The 17,856-nt window shown below is 55.4% G+C and overlaps 2 protein-coding genes across 4 annotated transcripts; both read right to left on the reverse strand.

Moving 5' to 3' along the window:
* Nucleotides 1-50: 50 nt before the first annotated feature.
* On the reverse strand, nt 51-10,744 carry GLI1 (GLI family zinc finger 1). 3 transcript variants are annotated; one of them, XM_028533175.2, is made up of 13 exons: nt 10,352-10,744; nt 9,989-10,135; nt 7,082-7,208; nt 6,771-6,863; nt 6,294-6,489; nt 5,897-6,041; nt 5,456-5,545; nt 5,230-5,367; nt 4,762-4,911; nt 3,957-4,121; nt 3,219-3,449; nt 2,383-2,650; nt 51-1,965 (listed from the first exon to the last, which is right to left on the reverse strand). In XM_028533175.2, the coding sequence occupies exons 3-13, from the start codon at nt 7,179-7,181 to the stop codon at nt 221-223; spliced, it is 3,321 nt and encodes a 1,106-aa protein (XP_028388976.1). In that variant the 5' UTR covers nt 7,182-7,208; nt 9,989-10,135; nt 10,352-10,744; the 3' UTR covers nt 51-220. The 3 variants fall into 3 exon arrangements, with proteins under 3 accessions (XP_028388976.1, XP_035874647.1, XP_035874648.1); XM_036018754.1 differs by lacking the exon at nt 9,989-10,135; XM_036018755.1 differs by lacking the exon at nt 5,456-5,545.
* Nucleotides 10,745-12,960: 2,216 nt separating this feature from the next.
* On the reverse strand, nt 12,961-16,989 carry INHBE (inhibin subunit beta E). Its single transcript, XM_028533028.2, has 2 exons — nt 14,247-16,989; nt 12,961-13,990 (listed from the first exon to the last, which is right to left on the reverse strand). The coding sequence occupies exons 1-2, from the start codon at nt 14,551-14,553 to the stop codon at nt 13,233-13,235; spliced, it is 1,065 nt and encodes a 354-aa protein (XP_028388829.1). The 5' UTR covers nt 14,554-16,989; the 3' UTR covers nt 12,961-13,232.
* Between the last annotated feature and the right edge of the window lie 867 nt (nt 16,990-17,856).

Genomic DNA, 17,856 nt, shown 5'->3' on the forward strand with positions numbered 1-17,856 from the left:
TAGCACATAAAGCAGGGCTCTTTCTGATGCAGTTCCTTTATTAGGAAACAGTGTCATTATCAAATTTCTCCCCCAAATATATACAGATTGTATACAGCCTCCAGCCCCTACCTCCTGTCCCTGGGGCATCCTGGGGAGCCGTGGCTCCTTCTTCCGACTTCTCTGGGGGGATAGACACCCCTTAGGAAATGTGGATCTGTGATGGGTGGGATTCCACACTTTAGGCACTGGAATTGAGGAATTGTGTCTCACCAGGCAAGGATCCCAGTAAGACACTCATGTTGCCCACAGCCATGTTGGGGGCTCCAGAGGGAGGTGGGGTATGTTCAGAGCTGTCCCCCTGACTATGGGAAGGGGGAGGACTCAGCCCCTGGGCCTCATCCAGAATAGCCACAAAGTCCAGCTGAGTGTTGTCAAGATCAAGAGAGTCCAGGGGGTTGCACACCTGCCCTTCAGGAGGAGGGTACAAGGCAGGCCCTCCTCCCAACCTGCCCATCTCAGGGTGGCCACAGCTGGGGTTGGTGCCCCCTGCCTTAAGCGGCCCAAGGCAAGTGGGCAGCGGGGGCAGAAGTCGAGGTGGTGCTGCTACCCTATGGGGAGGCTTGTTTCCTGCCACTGCAAAATTTTCATGGCATGGTGAAGGGGTAGGGTAGGAACCTGACTTGTGATTGGGCAAGTTAGGTGTGAAGCCAGGTCCATATGTGGCCGCTGGGGCCTTGGCAGGGCTTGGGCTAACCTGGGAGCCCCCCAGAAACTTGGGACTCTGGTAGAGAGGTTCCCGGACTGGGGAATCTCCCTGGCCCCCGCCCTCCCACAGCAGCTCCTGCTGGGACTGAACATAATTACACACAAGCTGAGCCTTAAGCTGCCCTGTAGGGTGAGTGGGGCGATCAAAATCCGGGCTGGGCTGGGGTTCCGAAGGAAGATAATCAGGGGGTGGCTGGTTGTAGGGGCCTGACTGGGGATATTGGGGTGGGGGAGGCTGGGGGTAGTGGGAGAACAGAGGCTGCTGGTGTGGAGGCCCCTCATTGGTGTGGGCATTGAGGCAGGGTGCCAGTCCTGTGGAGTCAGAGCCCATTGGACACCCCTGTTCTGGCTTGACCTGCACGTGTCCATAATGTTCAAGACGAGGACACTGGCTGTAGGTTCCAGCTGGAGCCTTGGGGCCTGGGTACAGCCCGGAGTGGGCAGGGTATTCACCCCATGTTTCTGGGGTGGGGTCGGGATAGGAGACCTGCTGGGGACAGGGGTTGTGGCTGTAGTTGGTGGGTGGACCAGGTCCAAGAGGCAGGGAGCCTGGACCCCTAGCTCCATAAGGCTCAGCAGCTGCCCCCTCAGGTCCCCCATAACCCAGAGTATCAGCAGGTGGGAAGTCCATATAAGGGTTCAGACCACTGCCCATCATGGAGGTTGCATTCTCGGTCTGCTCCCGCAGCCCTCTGGTATGCATGGTGACATTCTCACTGATGCTGTGGGGCTGTGGTGAGTAGACAGAGGTTGGGAGCTGAGGATCAAAGTTCCGTCCTCCCCCTGCTGTGGTGGGGTGTGTGTGAACACAGCCCAAGCTCTTGAACCGCTGGACTCTGGCTGGGGCCGGGTGGTCAGGAGCCCGGGCTGGGTCACTGGCCCTCCGAGTAACCCCTGCATTGGGGTTGTATCCTGGATACTCAGTTCGGCTTCTCCAGGGAGGTCCAGGAAGACTCCCAATTCGATCCAGGCTGGATGCTGCAGTGGGTGGAGTACCACCTCCCCTGGCTGAGGCATATCTTGCCCGGAGCAGGTAGTGCTGGGCAGGTGTGAGGCCAGGCAGAGAAGATGCCCCATTCTCTGGCGGGGAGCCCGGGGGGAAAGGGGAGGCCAGGGAGGAGCGGCGGCTGACAGTATAGGCTGAGCTGACGCTGCTGGAGCTGCTGCTGCGGCGGTCAAGAGAAACTGGGGGACCCAGACGGCGGGACACAGGGGTCCCTGCAAGTGATAGAGAGAAAAGGCAGGGCAGTCAGGAAGCCCCCTGAATCTAACCCTGCCTCCCCCATGGGACAGCCTTGTCCTGGAATCCCAGGGAAAGGCTCCTTAACTCCAACCACTAGTTCTGTCTCCTCCATTTCCCATACCCTTTCTGCTCCTGTCCCATCAGCGATTCAGGGCCACTGTGAACAGCTGTGCAGGTGGCACACTGCACAGTCCTAGGGGACAGCATTCACTTCCCACACTTTGTATATCACAGTTTTCTAATGGATGGAAGGAAAGTGTCTTAAAGTAGCGGGACCCTTTTCTAGTGTACAACAGTGCTATATTGCACCCCTAAAGGGTAAAGTCCTCCTTCCACACTCAAGGAAGGTCCAGATCTCAGCCCAGCAACCACCCACCACACTCAGGTCTCACCGGTGTGGGTCAAGCTGGGCAGTTTGAGGCCCCGGGGCCCTATTGGTCGGAGTTGATGTAGCTGGTCCAGCCTGAGGTTCTCAAGGCGGCGAAGAGTGGACAGGCCGGTGCCAGCAATGCAAGGCCCCTCATCCAAGCTGGACAGGTCCTCAGTGCTGCCCCCTGTATTTCCAGTCATTTCCACACCACTGTCGGTATTGGCGGCGCTGCCTGCTGGGGAGTGGTCACTGCTACAGGACGACTGGGCCCCAGGGCTTGGCTGTGGCTTCTGTGGGGAGATATGAGGGCTGAGGGTGGCACCCTTTTCCTTTCCCCACAGCTCCCTGAACTTGGTGAGTGACTAAAAGCGTGTGTCCTGGTGATGACTGCTGGGACTGAGGGGAGGCTTACAGGTGTAGAGGGCTGAGCAGGGGAGGGCAGGGCAACCTTGGGGAGAGACGTTGGTGGTTGGTAAGAAGAACCGAGGCTGGAGCACAGACCACCTGGGCTCAATTAGTCCTCTTAGCTCTATGACCTTGGGCAGTTTCTCTGTGCCTGAGTTTCCTCATCCGAAAATGAGGAAAATAAGTTCCTTTCTCATGAAGTGGTTCTGACAGGCACATGAAATCATACATGTAAAGAGCTCAGAACAACATGATGAGTCCTATATAAGAATTTGCTGAATGAATTAAATAAATACACTAAAATCCTTAGGTGTGGGGTAGCCCAAGGAGCAACACCGAGACATCTGAAGGAGGGCTGGCCACAGGAGAGGGACAGGAGGGGACAGGCGAGTCGGGAAGGTGCTAGCAGGGCAGTCGCAGGCGTGGAGACAGAGGGCTGTCCGGCTGTCTCACCATAGCACCTTCGGGCACAGTCAGTCTACCCTCCTCCCTCACAGGGCCTCCGTCGCGCTCCCTCTTGGGCTCCACTGTGGAAAGGGAGGGTGTGCGGGGCAGGGGGCCGTCCCCTCGGTGCCGCTTGGTCACATGGGCGTCAGGACCATGCACTGTCTTGACATGTTTCCGGAGCGAGCTGGGGTCGGTGTAGCGTTTGGTGCAGCCGGGGAGCTTGCACACGTACGGCTTCTGTTGAGTGGAAGAGGAAGACAGCAGGCAAAGATGTGAAAGTGGGAGAATGCAGAAGGAATTCGATAAGTTGGTGGCAACCAGTGAGGATGAGGGGGTAAGAGGGGGAACACACAGCACCCAAGGAAATGGGAAGAGTGGGGCCCTTGGAGAGAAAAATGAGAGGACTGGGGAAAGATGAGGAAAACTGACTGCCCAGGCCTGGGGAAGATGAGCAGGTGAACCGGGGTCTGTGAGGCCTGACGACTCCAGGGACTGAAGGGGCCAGTGGTCTCCTTTAGTCAGAATGGGTCTTTTTTAGGTTAGCCCTTTGGCTGGTCAGAGGTAGGGGGTAGAAGGTGGTAAGTGGAAATTCTTAGTTTAAAAAAGGCCTTCTCCAGGTGAATTATATAGGTGGGGAGAACTCACCTCCGTGGAGTGGGTGCTGGGCTAAGGGATTTCTCGTGGGGGAGTCTCCCCAGCAGGTGGCTTCTCAAGTGGGGGGAGTCTCTTAGGGAAGGCGCTCACCTCATTGGAGTGGGTTCGGTTCTGGTGCTTGGCTCGGTCGCTGGCATTGCTGAAGGCCTTGCTGCAGCCCTCGTGCTCGCACATGTATGGCTTCTCGCCCGTGTGCGACCGCAGGTGTGTCTTCAGGTTTTCGAGGCGTGAGTAGGACTTCCGGCACCCCTCAAACTGGGGGGTGTAGGGGTCAAAGGATAGCTCTCAGACAGGACATGGAATTAAAGGAACCCTAAATCTCAAAAGGGACATACATCAGAGAATATAACTCAAGATGGGAGAGTACTGGGGCTTTAGAATTCCCATAATTAGAGGACATGGACAGACAACAGTTGGGGAAACAGAAGAAGCTGGAGGCACTCTGCCTGCAGGGACATGAAGCTGAGGCCAGAGCATCTCCTGGCCAGGCCAGGGCAGGTCTCCCTGCATGGAGATCCGAGACTGTTTTAGGATGGAGTAATCTGAGAGTGTCTTCTGCCCTCGATGTAAGGCCTCTCGGTTCAGCAGTGTGGTGTAGTGGGCACAGTGCCTGGAGTGCACGGTGCTTTCAGGGGTCTCACAACAATGTTTCAATTTTATACTAAAAGCAAGGGAAACATTAGCTTGTAGGTCCAAGAAAGCATTCTAATATATAATACCAATGTTTAACTTCATACCAACACAGTCACAAAATATAAATGTTTAAAGTTTGTTTATGGAAGAAAGGGCCTACAAAGGCATAAGTGCCTAGGGCCCCCAAAAGTCACAATGAGGCCCTGCCTTGGTGGGGCCACAGTTTAGGGAGGACCCTGAGCTTGGGAAGAAGGCGCCTCACCGTGCACTTGTGTGGCTTCTCGCCTGTGTGTCTGCGCATGTGGACCACCAGCATGTACTGGGCTTTGAAGGGCCTCAGCTCCCTGGAGCAGCCCCCCCAGTGGCACACGAACTCTTTCCGCTCCCCGTGGATGTGCTCGCTGTTGATGTGCTGAGGGAGAAGACGCGGAGGCTCTCTGAGCTTCCCCTGTGCCTGGAGACCCAGACCTCCTTCCCTTGACCTCCCGCCACACCACATCCTTCCAGGGCTCTGCTTCATGGGGGAGATTGTGTGGGAAGGACATCGTAGCCCACGCCTCTGTTCTTCCAAGTTTGTACAACAAAGCCACAACTCTTGAGTTTCAGCCTGCTCATCGGGGCACACCTGACCTCAGCATCCTCTGACCTCAGCTCTCAGCCTGATCCCCGTGTCCCACTCAGAATTTCCTACAGGTTCCAGCCGGCATTCCTGCCACCCGCTGGGGCTCACATGCACCAGCTGTTCCTGGGAGTCGAACTCCTGGCTGCAGCCATCCCAGCGGCAGTCAGTCTCGTACACAGATTCAGGCTCAGGCTTCTCCTCTCTCTCCACATCTTCCCGCCCATCCAGCATCCCCAGCAGGGGGTCCTAAGGTAGGGGAGGCAATCCTAGGGTCACTTGGATGACAGCTTTTGTTTTACTCGGGTTCCAGAAGTAAAGCCATTCCTGCCCTTACCTGTGTGCCGGTGGAGTTGGGACTGGACATGTCACCTTCCAAGGGCTCCTCTGGGCACTTGCTGACCAGCATGTCCAGCTCAGACTTCAACTTCCCCAAGGAAGAAGTGAGGGTGATGAAGGTAGAAGCAGGCAGAAGAAAGAGAGACCTCCCCAGCCAGGTCTTCTTGCCCCAAGTGCCCCCACCCATGCAGCCGGAACCCCTGAGTTTGGGAGAGATTTCATCCTCAGACTGCACTGGTGAACAGAATGGACTAAAGGTGGTAGCTCGTTTGGAAGAGTCTGATTCAACCCTAAGAGTGAACCCCAGCACCCAGATCCCTTTATTTTTTCTGGTACTAAAACTTTTGTAGCCCCTGCCCTTCCTTCACATTCCCCTATAAAGTCCTCTTTCTGCCCCCCTGAGCTGAGAGAAATCAGGTGGTAACATGAAGGCTCTCACCTGGCAAGTTGGGAGGGGTCCCCGGGACTGAGGATGAGGCATCATCCCTCCCTGGGTGGGGTTATGGGGGCCGCAGGGCTGGACCCCAAAGGATGGTGAGGTCCCTTTTTGGTGATTCATCTGGGGTGGGAATCCCAGAGATGGGCTGAGGAGGAAGGGGGGAAGTGGTTACTTAGGACTGTCACCTCAGAAAATCTCAGGAGTTCTGGGACTCTGTGGGGGTGCCTGGAAGATGGTAAGGAAAGGGACTGAGGCAGTCCTGGGAGGAACTGAGGAGGGCTCCAACCCCTTTAGAATGATGAGGATTCAAATAGGGTCTGGTAGTTTGGAGGGCTTGAGGCTTTGAATCGGGTGTGGTAGGGTCTTTCGGGTCGTCTTAGCCCGAGGCCGTCTGCACCTCATAGTGCTGATAGAGAGGTGACCGTAGGAGCCCCCCGGGGAGGCACAGCGTGAGTTGATGAAGGCCACGAGGGAGCTGGGTGAGGTTCGGATAACTGTCTGCAGGTCCAGGCTGGCGTCTGACAGAGGTGAGATGGACAGTGCCCGCTTCTTGGTCAGTTTGACTGCACTCCGGGAGGGAGGAAAGAGTGGGGCTGGGCAGGAAACAGGGGAGACAGATATAGCAAAGGCATGGGCCTCTCCATGCACCCAACCTGTGCGACCTCTCAGCAAAAAAAAAAAAAAAAAAAAAAAAAAGACACGTGACCCTACCTTGCCCTATTGACCCCATCTGTGACCACCTGATCATACTCTGACCCCTCAATCCCATCTCCAAGTATTTCCTTTTTCAAATTAGATATCCTGCCCTCCCGCTTTCTCCCTCAGGACAAGTCCCAGAAAGGCGAAAGGAAAGAGATGTTGCCTGAAGCCTCACCCTCCGTGCAGCTGTTGGTCTCTCTGGCTGGCCCATAACTGTGGGGGCCAGACATAAGATTGGCCTGGTGGCAGAAGGGCAGACCAGACAGTCCTGGAAAAGAAAGACAGCTGGAATGAGGGATACACAAGGCTTCACTTTCCACACCCACATTAAATGGGGCTGATCCCATATTCCAAGCTCACATTACATGGGGCCTGAAATCTTGTAGATGGAGAACTGGCATGGGGTAGGAGATAGAAGAGGGATCCCTGGGGCTGCGTGAGAGATCTGCCAATCCTCAAGGCCCAGAGATTGGTATGTGTACTGACCTTCTGTCCCCATGCTGGGGGCCCCCTGACTGGGGAGGGGCCTGAGACAGCAGGGCTCGCCATAGCTACTGACTGGCGGTGGGGTCATCGAGTTGAACATGGTGTCTCAAAGGAGAGTGTGGGAACACTGCAGGAGGGGAAGGGAGATCTGCAAGTTATCAAGGTGGGCAGGAAATAGGGAAGGTCAGATAACCAGCTTAGGCACAGAACCCTGGGCAGAGCTTCTCCTGTGCCCCCAGCCCCACCAGGACATCTACAATGGGAAATCAGATCGAAAGGAGCATCACTCAGCCAGGGTGAGGATAAGAAGTCCCAAAGAGGGAGGGGCAGTCTTGGCGATTTTTGTGAGAACTTCATGGGAAGTTTGCCAGTGTGTGTGTGTAAGGAAGAGTGTTGTGGACCAATTGTGCCTATATGAACTTCAAGTGATTTTAAAAGCATAGACCCTCTATTACTTCTTGCTCTGACCATGGGCCAGCTTTGAGGGGTGGGATGGGACTCAGGCAGAGCCTCTGACTCCCAACCCTGAGCTGGCTGTTTCGCCCGAGTTTCTTTCCCATCCCTTCATTTGTTACAGCCCGCCTACAACCCCTCTAGTGTCCAGCAGAGGGAGCCCTCGCCAAAGCCCAGACGGGGAGGCTGGCGGGGCCGGGAGGGAGTGCGGAGGGTCTGCCCTTCTTCAAGGCAGAAAACAAGTAGGACGGGACACCGTTTCTGAGCGGAACCTCCCGGTCCGTCGCGTACAAAGGATGGAAGCTGGTGTTATTCTGGGGTGGTCTGAATCTGGGCTCCCACCTAACTCTTTTAGTCAGTTTTGGGGGACCGGGAAAGGGACTGTGAAGGAAGACTACGGGAGATTTAAAAAACAAAAACAAAAAACAAAGTCATCATCCATTAGGAGCAGTGAGAGAGGGGAGGGGGACGCCGAACGCTTTTCTCCTCAAACTCGGTTTTCACTCCACCTCGGGTTTTCCGGTCTCCCGGGACCGAGGGCGGGGTGGGGCGGGGTGGGGTGGAGAAGACCGGGAGCGGGCCGGCCGGCGCGGTGGGTGATCCCGGGATGCAGGGATTCAGGGTGAGGGCGGGGTGAGATGGGGAGCGGAACCCGGGCCCCAGGACCTGCCCGAGCCCCGCAGCCCAGAGCGCCCCCTTCCTAACTCCTCCTTCCCTAGTGGAGATGCGGATCCCGCATCCGAGACCTCCCAACTCGACCTTGGCACTTTGGGGGGGGGGGGCACAGCTGGCTGGCAGCTGGGTGGGGGACACTTCTCCCGCCTCCTTCTATGACTCACCCAGGGGAAGGAGGCGGGGGGATCGCGAACGACCCCCAAAACGCAAGAGACTCCCCAGAACGTACCCATTCAGTCATCTTTTCGAACCACTGCCCAGCCACAGGGGAGCCGCGATAGAAGCGGGACGACATCCCTCCTCGCCCACGCGTGCCACAGCCCACCCACAACTCCCCTTTACACGAATGAAAGGAAAATTTTGCCAACGTTTCCAGCTTTAGTTACGTTTTTCTGGGGTGTGGATGTGAGCACAGGATGGGACAGGGGGCCAGCTCCAGGGTTCTGCGGCTGGAGCCCTTAATCACTTCTGTGTCTCCCTATTTTCCAGAGCCCCTCTCGCACCCCCGCTCCCCAGCGCCCAGGAGCCGGCCCCGCCCCCTTCTCCGTGTCCCGCCTTCTCCGCCCCCGTGCCTCCTCGGCCCACCCAAGTCGCCGCCGCAGGCTCTGGCTGCAGACGGCTCCGCTTCCCCCGCCCGCCCCGGAGCCCAGTCGAGCGAGCCGCGGGGAAGGGGGGGGGGGGGGGAGTGCTGAGAGGCGGGACACATTCTTCCCTTTCCCCTCAGTGTATCCAGAAAGCTGGCAGCGGCGCCCAGGGGTGGGGCACTGTTGGAGGGTGGGGGGTCCTAGTGGCCGGGTGGAAAAGAAAGAAGAATCCAGAAACTATAGAGAGAGAACGTGACTAGATAAATAAAAGAAGGTGCGTGTGGAGAGGAGAACCCTCAGGACACATTAGGTTCCTGGGTATCCCAGCTGGCTTCCCAAGGGTTAACCCCAACAGACCCCCGGGAACCCCCTCAGTGACGTAAAGGGCGGGGTCTGTGCCGCCAGGCGGGGATGCCCGTGAGATACTGGGGGAGGGGGTCTGGACCCCGCCCCCCTAGGGAAAACCACCCCAACTCCGGCCCTTACAACTCCCCGGAGAAATCGCCCCACCTTCTCCCTCTACCAGGCCGTGAAGACCTATGCTATGAAGACCCCAGTTCTCTAGCCCCCTAAAATCTTCACTTCTCAGTCTCTATGGGATCCCCTTTCCCTAATCCTGTCCCCAAAGCTAGCTGCCGAAGGCGGATTGTTTCGGGGTCACGGGGCTTGAAAGAGGTTTCAGAGCGGGGAGAAAGGGCAGGCAGGGTGGTCTGAGTCAGAGGAGGGGCCTCGGTCCCCAGCTCCCGTTTGGGAGGGGGGCCAACAGGGATGCACCGGCAGGCAGTGGCCAGTGGTCCCGCCCAGTCCCAGTAGGGGTTTCCCTGCTGCTGGCCCCAGCTGTCCTGGTGGTCCTGAGGTCAGAGGGTCAAGACAAGGGCTTATGGGCGCCTCCTGAACCCCCTGTCCACAACCCTTGGGACTCAGGTGTCCATAGCCCTTGAGGAGTCTTTCTAGGGCCTAAACTAGACACTGGTCCTGCCAGCCCCCTTCCTTGTCTGGAAAACACACCTTTCCCTAAAACACATGCACCAGCAAGCACATCTGTCACAAGACAGGTCAGGGGTTCTAGCCCAGCCACCCCCAGTGGTTTTGTCACCTCACGCACACCCATCCCCACTCGACCTGGGGTTCTCTCTTTAGCTGTTCCCTCCTTTCCGAAACACTGACGTCCTCCTGTTGGCGCTCAGAGACACACCTGGAGTTCCCTCTCTACACGCAGACTTCCAGCTAGCCGTCCCTCCAGCCTCTTCATCCCAACCTCATGAAAGTGAGATGTTTCTAATGTATGGGAGAGGCGGAGACAGACAAAGAGATCCACGGTTGCCTGAGACAGACACACAGACTGTCAGAAGAAAAAAAAAAGGTATAGAGAAAGGGAGATACAAATGAAAAAATTCTCCAAACTTTCTAATATCTCAGCCCAGGCTCTCCCACCCCAATTTTGCCTTGTGCCCCAGTTCTCCCTCTAGGCTGGGTAGAGTCCCTGGCCAGCAGAGCATCTCTTCAGACCCCCTCCCCCACCTCTCCCAGGTGGTCCCCCGCCTCCCCCCCTTCTCACCTCCGTCTGGGCGCTGGGCTCGGGATGCGCGGTCCAGGGCTGGATCTGGGCTGGGGGGTGTGCGGTGGCGAGGGGGGTGCGGACTGGGCCAAGGCAGCGCAGCCTCAGTGCCACCCCCACCCCCCCTAACCTGGCCCCCAGCCCTCCCGCCGGCCCAGCCCGCTGGGCTGCGAGCCGGGACCACCCGCGAGAAGCGCAAACTTTTTTTTCCCCTAATGCAAAAACTTTTTCTTGCTCAAGCCTCTGGCGCGCCGCCGCTCTTCCCGCTCGCCCTTCAACTCCCTCCTATTTCCCTCCCTCTTGCCGTTCAGTAGGGTGAGGCGGGGTAGCTGGAAGCAAGAGAGGGGGTGCCGGGCTTATTGCACCCCCAGGACCCCCAGGATCCTCCCCCTCCCTAGAGGGACCCTATGCGGCCTACCCCCCCACCCCCGCCCCACACGCTGCTGGTGGTGGGCAGTAAATCCCGGCATGGATTTTTGGATCGGCTGCCCAGGAGGAGGCCTTCAACCAGAACCAGAAAACATATTGAGAAATATATTGCGGGACGCGAAGGGGACGACGAAAATGTTCATCCCAGAAAGATAATATTGAAGGTAGGGTCGTCGACTTTGTTTGGTGCTAACTGAGCATTCCGCCACCCTGCAGTTTATCAGCTGGCCTCACCCTTTGGAGGGAACCTAAAGGGTTGGGATGGAGTTGGGGTCTGGTGGAAACAGAATTGTGACAGCCTTGGGTTGGGGGGTCCTGGGCAGGAGGTGAAGGGTCTATGGAGCATAAGAAGAACAGAGGCTGAGGCCCTGGGTGCGGAGTGCGTTCTCATTACGTTACTAAGGAACCCTGGCACTTAAGTACTGTCCCCGAGGAACCCCTGCTCTCCCTGGTCTGGAAGCTCTGGAGCCCGCGGACACCTCCGCACCTCTGCGCTGCCCGCTCTTCTTCTGCTCTTCAAGGCTGTGTGCTCCCTCTGCTGGCCCCTTTGGCACACGACACCCCCTTACAGTCCAGGCAAAGGAAACTGAGGAAGCCGAAGGAGTGGGCTTTACAGGTGCCACCCACCAAAGCCCGGTTAGAAGTCCAGGGAGGGAGCGGGTTGTATGAGCCCGAAGACACGGAGGGGCATACTGGCGAAGGCCGCTAGTGCAGAGCGGTAGTGTCTGACAGGGGGGTGCTCTGTTTCTTTGGATTTGTGTTGCCATGGTGACCAGATACAGGGGAAGGGGCAGCTATTTTATTCCCTCTGACCTTCCTTTAGGAGAAAGGAAAGCATAGTGGGGGAAAGGGGTCACTTCTTTTTTGTTACGCCTTAGACAGACCTCCCGCATCCTAACTCTGCTTCCAAGAACCACCTCCTTGGGTCTGGAGGGCTAGTAACTTAACTGTTTAGTCTGAGGGTCAAGGGGAAAAGGTGAAACTAGGAAGAGGTCTGACAGACACATATAGACAGCAGCTGTGCTGAACAGATAAAAAGCCCTATTTGAGCCTCCTCCCCCAGTGACTTTGACCCAGACACAAGTCCTACCCAGAGGGTCAAGCAAGACCAGAGGTCACTGGAGAAGAAGGGACCCTGCACATGCTCCTGTCCCAGCCATGTGCCCTGTCTTTCCGGGTGCTGGTTTAGAGCACAATGCTCTCTCTCCCCACACTGCTTTCTCTAGATCAGCAGTTCTCAAATATTTGGTTCCAAGACTACTTTACAGCCTTTAAAATTATTGAGCTTTTAAAAAAATTCTCACCCGAGGATATATTTTTATTGATTTGAGAGAGAGAGAGACATTGATTGGTTACCTCCTGCAGGTGCCCCCGCTGGGGATGGACCCCTCACCCTAGGTGTGCGCCCTGACTGGAGATCAAACCTGAAGCCTTTTGGTGTATGGGATGATGCTCCGACCGACTGAGCACCCAATCAGGGCAATTATTGAGTCTTTGTTTATGTGGTTTATATCTATTTACCATATTAGGAATTAAAACTGAAAAAAATTGTAACACAAGAATACACAAGCACACATACCATTAACAATGAAGTCAGAAAGATGATGTAGTCACATGTCACATAGCCTCTGGAAAACTCCACTGTACGCTTTTGAGATGGTGAAAATAAAAAGGCAATCAGCCTCCTAGCATTATTATGAAATTAGTTTTGACCCTGTGGACACCCCTGAAAGGGTCTGGAGAAATTCCCAGAGGTCCCCAGACCACACCTTGCGAGTCATTGTTCTGGGCCATCGCCCCAGCCCTTTTTCATAACTCGCACTTGTTGATGCCGCCCCATTTTTATTAGGAAATTATAAATGTTTTTCTCTCCAGTGGTCCTGAGCCCCCACTGGGAAAAAACAAGGAACTTCTCAGGCTCAGCACTCTTCTCCCCTGACTCCCATTTCTGGGGCTCTCCAAACATCCTTCCTTAGCCCCTTGCCCAGCTCCCTCTCGACCCTCCCTTGAAGCACTTCAACTGTCCGACCTTGGCCAGCCTGTTTCCCCTGCCCCCAAACCTGCTGCACTTCTGCTTCTTCCTTGTCTCACTTGAGCACTCTCTCTTCTTGGGAGGGACTAAGTCATTTTTCTCTGCCTGCTCCATCCCTCCTTCCCTCCCTTGCCTCTGCCATTTTCTTATAGAGCTTAGGGTAGGAAATCATGCTTTCTGGGTAGATTCCTTCAGAAGACACACTTTCCCCATCTTTCCACACATCGGTCAGCCTGGAATAGACCAGAATCTGGACAATAAAGTGTCCATTTGGGTCTCATGGGGGTCAGCCCAGTCATACCACCAGGTGGCCCATTGGATGAGGGTGCAGATCAGGAATCTGATGCCTCCAGCCACAGATGCCCTTTACCTAGGAATTCCCAACTTGATTTCTTTACTTCAAATCCTCAGGTCCTCTTGCTAGCTACAGCCACAGGCCTCCACCACCATATCTGGCACATCTGTTTTGACCACATTGCCATCACGGTTCAGGTAGAGGAGAGAGAGAGGTCTTCGGGCAGTAGGGACACAGCAGGAGGTACCCAAGGACCAAGGGTTGTTGGCCTTGAGGAGACTGAAGACAGCAGAATGGAAGGAGGCAGCAATGCCCGGACTGCCAGCCAGGTGGGAGGGGCACTGCCCACTGCAGTAATTCAGCTGGTACCCCTCAGGTTGCAGGATCCAGTCCCGCCATCCCAGTTCCTGGAAGTCTACATAATGGTCTCGCCTACAGCATAAGGGTGTCTCAGGCTCACATGTGTAAGTCCTCCTCCTGGCCCTGCCTGCTCCCAGCTCAGTGGGCCGAATCTTAAGCTCCAGGAAGGGCCGCTGGTTTCCCTCTGTGTCCAGGAGCCGTTGAGCTTGTCCAGCCGCTGTGCTGTTGCCTTCTAGGGGTCTGCAGTCCAGTTGAAGTCTCAGGACAGGAGACTCCTCACCCCTCAAGCCACTAGAGGGCAGAATTAGGGCATGCCAGCCAGGGGTTGTAATTTGGTGTTCAGCCAGGAAGGAGAGGGACCCTCTGTGCCTCCTCCTTAGGCTCCATCGGAAGATCCTCAAGTAAAGAGTGCCCGGAAGGGTGGGGAGCACATGCAACCACAGGCGAGCGTGGTACAGATGGTGGGACCGAGGAGTGGACAGGTGGAAGGTGAGCGTGGAGCTGCCGACTGAAGTGGAGGAGTCTGCCAGAAAGATGGAGAAAGGACTGAGGGGCAGGGCAGAGATAGAGCTCTCCTCTGTAACTCCCCTAAGCCCTGCCCGTTGCTCTCCCCAGCCCCCTCCTGTAGAAGAAACAGCGACAGCCTTGCGTCCTCTGCAGTCAGTCACTGCTCCAGCTTCTCTTCCTCCACCCACACCCGGCTCTGTCTGCCTTTTCCATCAGTCTCCCTCTCTGCCTCCCCTTTCCTTCCGCTTTCTGCCCATCTCTTCCTCACCCACCTGTGGCAGTAGCAAAACTGATGACTTCCTCCCCATTCGTCGGATCCACACTCCCCTGCTGCAGTCTCCGGAGAGCTCTGGTCAGTGCTGCCTGGGGTGGCGGATTAGCTATCCTGGGACGACTGGTCAGGTGCAGCCCCTCCAGGATTTGCTGCTTGGCTAGCTCCAGGACCAGAGCTCGTTCTGCTTGGGGTGGCAGTGTGGGGACCCCACAGGAGGGACACACAGACCTTGCCCCCTGTGCCACCAGTGTCCACAGCAGCACCCACAGCAGCACCAGCTGGAGATGAACACCAGGGACCCTCATGATCCTGGTGAAGGGCCCTGGGTCAGCACAAGAGCCTCGGTTGGCAGTTGCTCCTTGTGTTGAGTCTGATTTTGTGGAGAGGCTAATGAGGGCACAGCAGCAGCAGACACCAGTGCCACACCTACCCTTAGCCAAGGGTAGAGCCACCTGTCTTCTATTGCCTAGCAGAAAGTGGATGGTCCAATGGGTAGCAGATTGTTTAGCACAGTCTGCCAGTTTGACCCTCACAGCTCAAGTCTGGTTACTGACTGGAGCCTCTTTAGAACCTGAAGCCTGGGGCTCCCTCACCTCGTGGTCAGCTGGCAGACCTACCCTCTGAGCCCCAGATTGGCCAGCTCTGCTGCCTATCAAGCCCCTGCAGGGGGTGGATGCCCCCACCACCCCGCCCCTGGAGCTCAGGTTTCACCATCTGGCCCTGGTCACTGAGATTAAAGTAGGGGTATGGGGGTTGGGGGGCAATGTGGACATGCATGATGCAAGAAAGAGGATGATTTCACATGGTCAGTCCTCAAGGTCTGGGATTTGGGGGAGGGAACTCCATATAGCAAGGTGGGGCAGGGCAATTTCCTGTCATCCCTTCAGCCTTTCTAGGTCATTCTGTGGCCACAGCTGCAGCAGTTTCCACAATGCAGCTGTGAGTTCCAGTGGTTATTTCTCTAGGGTCTCTGGGCAAGAAGGAGAGCTCAGGTCTCTATTTCTAGCTATGGATCTGTGGCAGGGGTGAGAGGTTGGGGAGAGGGGGTGGGAGGGACGGAGTCCTTTTGCCCAGGCCAAGGTGGCAGTGCCACGGGGCACAGAAGTCACCCCTTGACCCTGCCTGTGCTGGCTGCCCAGAGTCCAGTTGGACTGGAGCACAGTGTGGAGGAGGGCAGAGGCACGGGGTTGGCATGTTACTGTGATGTCTGGGAAAGCCCAGAGAGGTGGGGGGCAAGGGTGATGCAATCTTAGAGGAAGACAGAGTCCATTCAGGCTGGCAGAGGGCATGGGACTTGGGAGGGCCATAGCCAGCTGCTGGTTCTCTTGCAGGGGACTGTGAGAGTTGCCTAAATGTGGCACATCCTAGAGATGGTGCCAGGGCTCTGTGAACTGGAGTGGGAAATGGGTGGTGTAAGGGCTTTTAAGAGTAGAGCAAAACAGAAAGAGTGCGGCAACCTTAGTTGCAGTTCCAGCCCTACTTAACCACACTTCCTTACTGATTTGAAATGGGAGGGCCAAGTCCCCTTCACCTTGAACTCAAAGGGAAGGCCTCATGCTAGCCTTTCTCCTTATGCCCCAGTTTCTTCAAGAAGAAGGGAGGATGTGAGTGTGATTTGGAAATGTGCCCCCATTCCATTTTATACATCTCTCCACTATTCAGCCAGTGGGGGCTGTCAAGAGAGACTGCTAGATCTGGCGGAGAGAGGTGGTGCTTTGGGGGCTGGGTGTCAGTACCGTTAATGTCCACCATGTGGCAGTGCGGAGCTACTGGACAGCAGCTGGCTTAGAGTTGACCAGTTTCCCAGAGAAGGGGCTAACTCTGGTGAGCAGAGAGATGCAGCGCTTCCCAATCCTCTCACTCAGGGGACTCTGACTCTCCAACAGAAGAGAAGCTGGTCCTTCTGCTCTCTCAACTGGCCACTGCCAGAGAGCAGATGAGGACCCACGTCACTGATACCTTTGGCTTTGGATCTCATTGCACTGACAGGTGGCAATGGAGCTTGGTGATGGGTGCAAGGCTCTTCCTAGAAACTCAGGGCACCATGTAGTGAGGAGCAGAGAGAAGGGACAGTGAGACTTCATAGACCCTCCTGTCCACCCTGCATTTCTACCCATGTCCCGAAACACTCAAGCCCCTCTGTCCAGTGCTCTCCCCAGCTCCCAGCTTCCCTCTCTGTTGGTCAGGCTGGTGACAGCCCTCCAACCCCTGGGGTCTGGACTGTAGAACTCCAAAGTAGAGGTTTCTACCCATGGCAGTGTTTCAGAGGGCTTACCTGTTGGTGCCAGGAGACAGAGCCAAGGGAAGCAGCAAGAAGTGGCTGCAGGAGTTGCTGACCCCACCTCTCACCTACCCTCTCTGTCAGGTGCCCCCAATTTCCAGCTCTTCCTACCCTCTTGCTGCTGTGCCTGGCCTGGCCCTACCCCCCCCACTGACACTTACGTCAGAACCCAGCTATAAATATGCTCTTAGCATCTTAGTCACTTTTCCCAAGAAGAGCTCCTGGGTTATAAATACCCCAGCCATCTGCCTCACAGGCCCGCCCTACCACTAACCTGTTTGGGGATGGGGGGTAGCGACAAGACTTAGAGGTGGGTAAGGAAGTAGAAGAATCCTGAGTGATTATCTTGCCCAAATGAGAAAAGCTTGACAGTATAGAGTTAGGGGTCGGGGACTCCAGAAGAAAAGGTTTGGAAGCAAACAGATTCACTCTTTTTCCTTGTTACAAAAGGCAGAGCCAAAGAAGATAGGGAACAATACTGATCCTGTATTCATTTAAACATTTGACATTTTGTTCACCATGGATTTTTTGCATTAATTTTGATGTTTTAAAAATACTGAAAGAAGATATTATTTATCTTGATTGATGAATCTTTCTGTCATTCCCTCAAAGTTTTGCCCCTAAGGCAAGTGCCTCACTTCACCTCACCTTAGTCTTGGCCCTGGTCACTGAAGTTGTAGTGGGTGGGAGTGAAGTTAGATCTGGGAGGGATGTGGGGTGGGGAAGAGGTACCGGAAGATTTCCTTAGTCTCTCCTTAGATAAAGATCTCAGGTCAGAGGTGGGATGACTTCCATGGAGTTTGCCCCGGAAGGAAGCGCTGCAGCTCAGACCTGCAGTCCCCCAGGGTGTCCCTTTCAGACTTTCTCCCCTAGGGTTCCTGTTCCAGGGCACTCAGACCCTGGCAGAAGGGGATTATAAGCTGAGCAAACACAGACATCACGTAATCCAAAGGACACATGGGTTTTGCAAACACTCGGCCTTGGGCTACAGACAATATTGACCCCATGGTTCAGTGCTGTCCAACTAAAGTGAAGAGATGGTGGAGGAAGAGGGCAAAGGTCTAGAGCAGCGATTTTCAACCTTGTTCATCTCATGGCATGCACTAACTAATCACTAAAATTCTGCTGCATGCCAAGAGTCATATTTTTTGCCAATCTGACATAAAATAGGTATAATTTTGATTGATTAAAAAATATTAGTAATTACCTCCTTTGTTTGCTCCAACATGATTTTTTTAAAAATCAGGTGTCTATACTCGTACAGAGGGATTTCTGCTACCAAGACACAACCTTATTATGTGACATGACCCATAAGATGCAACTCCAT

The sequence above is a fragment of the Phyllostomus discolor genome, chromosome 2 (assembly GCF_004126475.2).
Source record: "Phyllostomus discolor isolate MPI-MPIP mPhyDis1 chromosome 2, mPhyDis1.pri.v3, whole genome shotgun sequence".
In the NCBI taxonomy this organism is placed as follows: domain Eukaryota; kingdom Metazoa; phylum Chordata; class Mammalia; order Chiroptera; family Phyllostomidae; genus Phyllostomus; species Phyllostomus discolor.

Coding starts and splice junctions, on each gene's coding strand:
- GLI1 (XM_036018754.1), bottom strand. CDS start 7,181: ATGTTCAACTCGATGACCCCACCGCCAGTCAGTAGCTATGGCGAGCCC. Junction 6,864..7,081: donor CCCCAGCATGGGGACAGAAG/GTCAGTACACAT, acceptor TTTCTTTTCCAG/GACTGTCTGGTCTGCCCTTC. Junction 5,546..5,896: donor GACCCCTCCCAACTTGCCAG/GTGAGAGCCTTC, acceptor TCCTTGGGGAAG/TTGAAGTCTGAGCTGGACAT.
- INHBE (XM_028533028.2), bottom strand. CDS start 14,553: ATGAGGGTCCCTGGTGTTCATCTCCAGCTGGTGCTGCTGTGGGTGCTG. Junction 13,991..14,246: donor CAGTTTTGCTACTGCCACAG/GTGGGTGAGGAA, acceptor TCTTTCTGGCAG/ACTCCTCCACTTCAGTCGGC.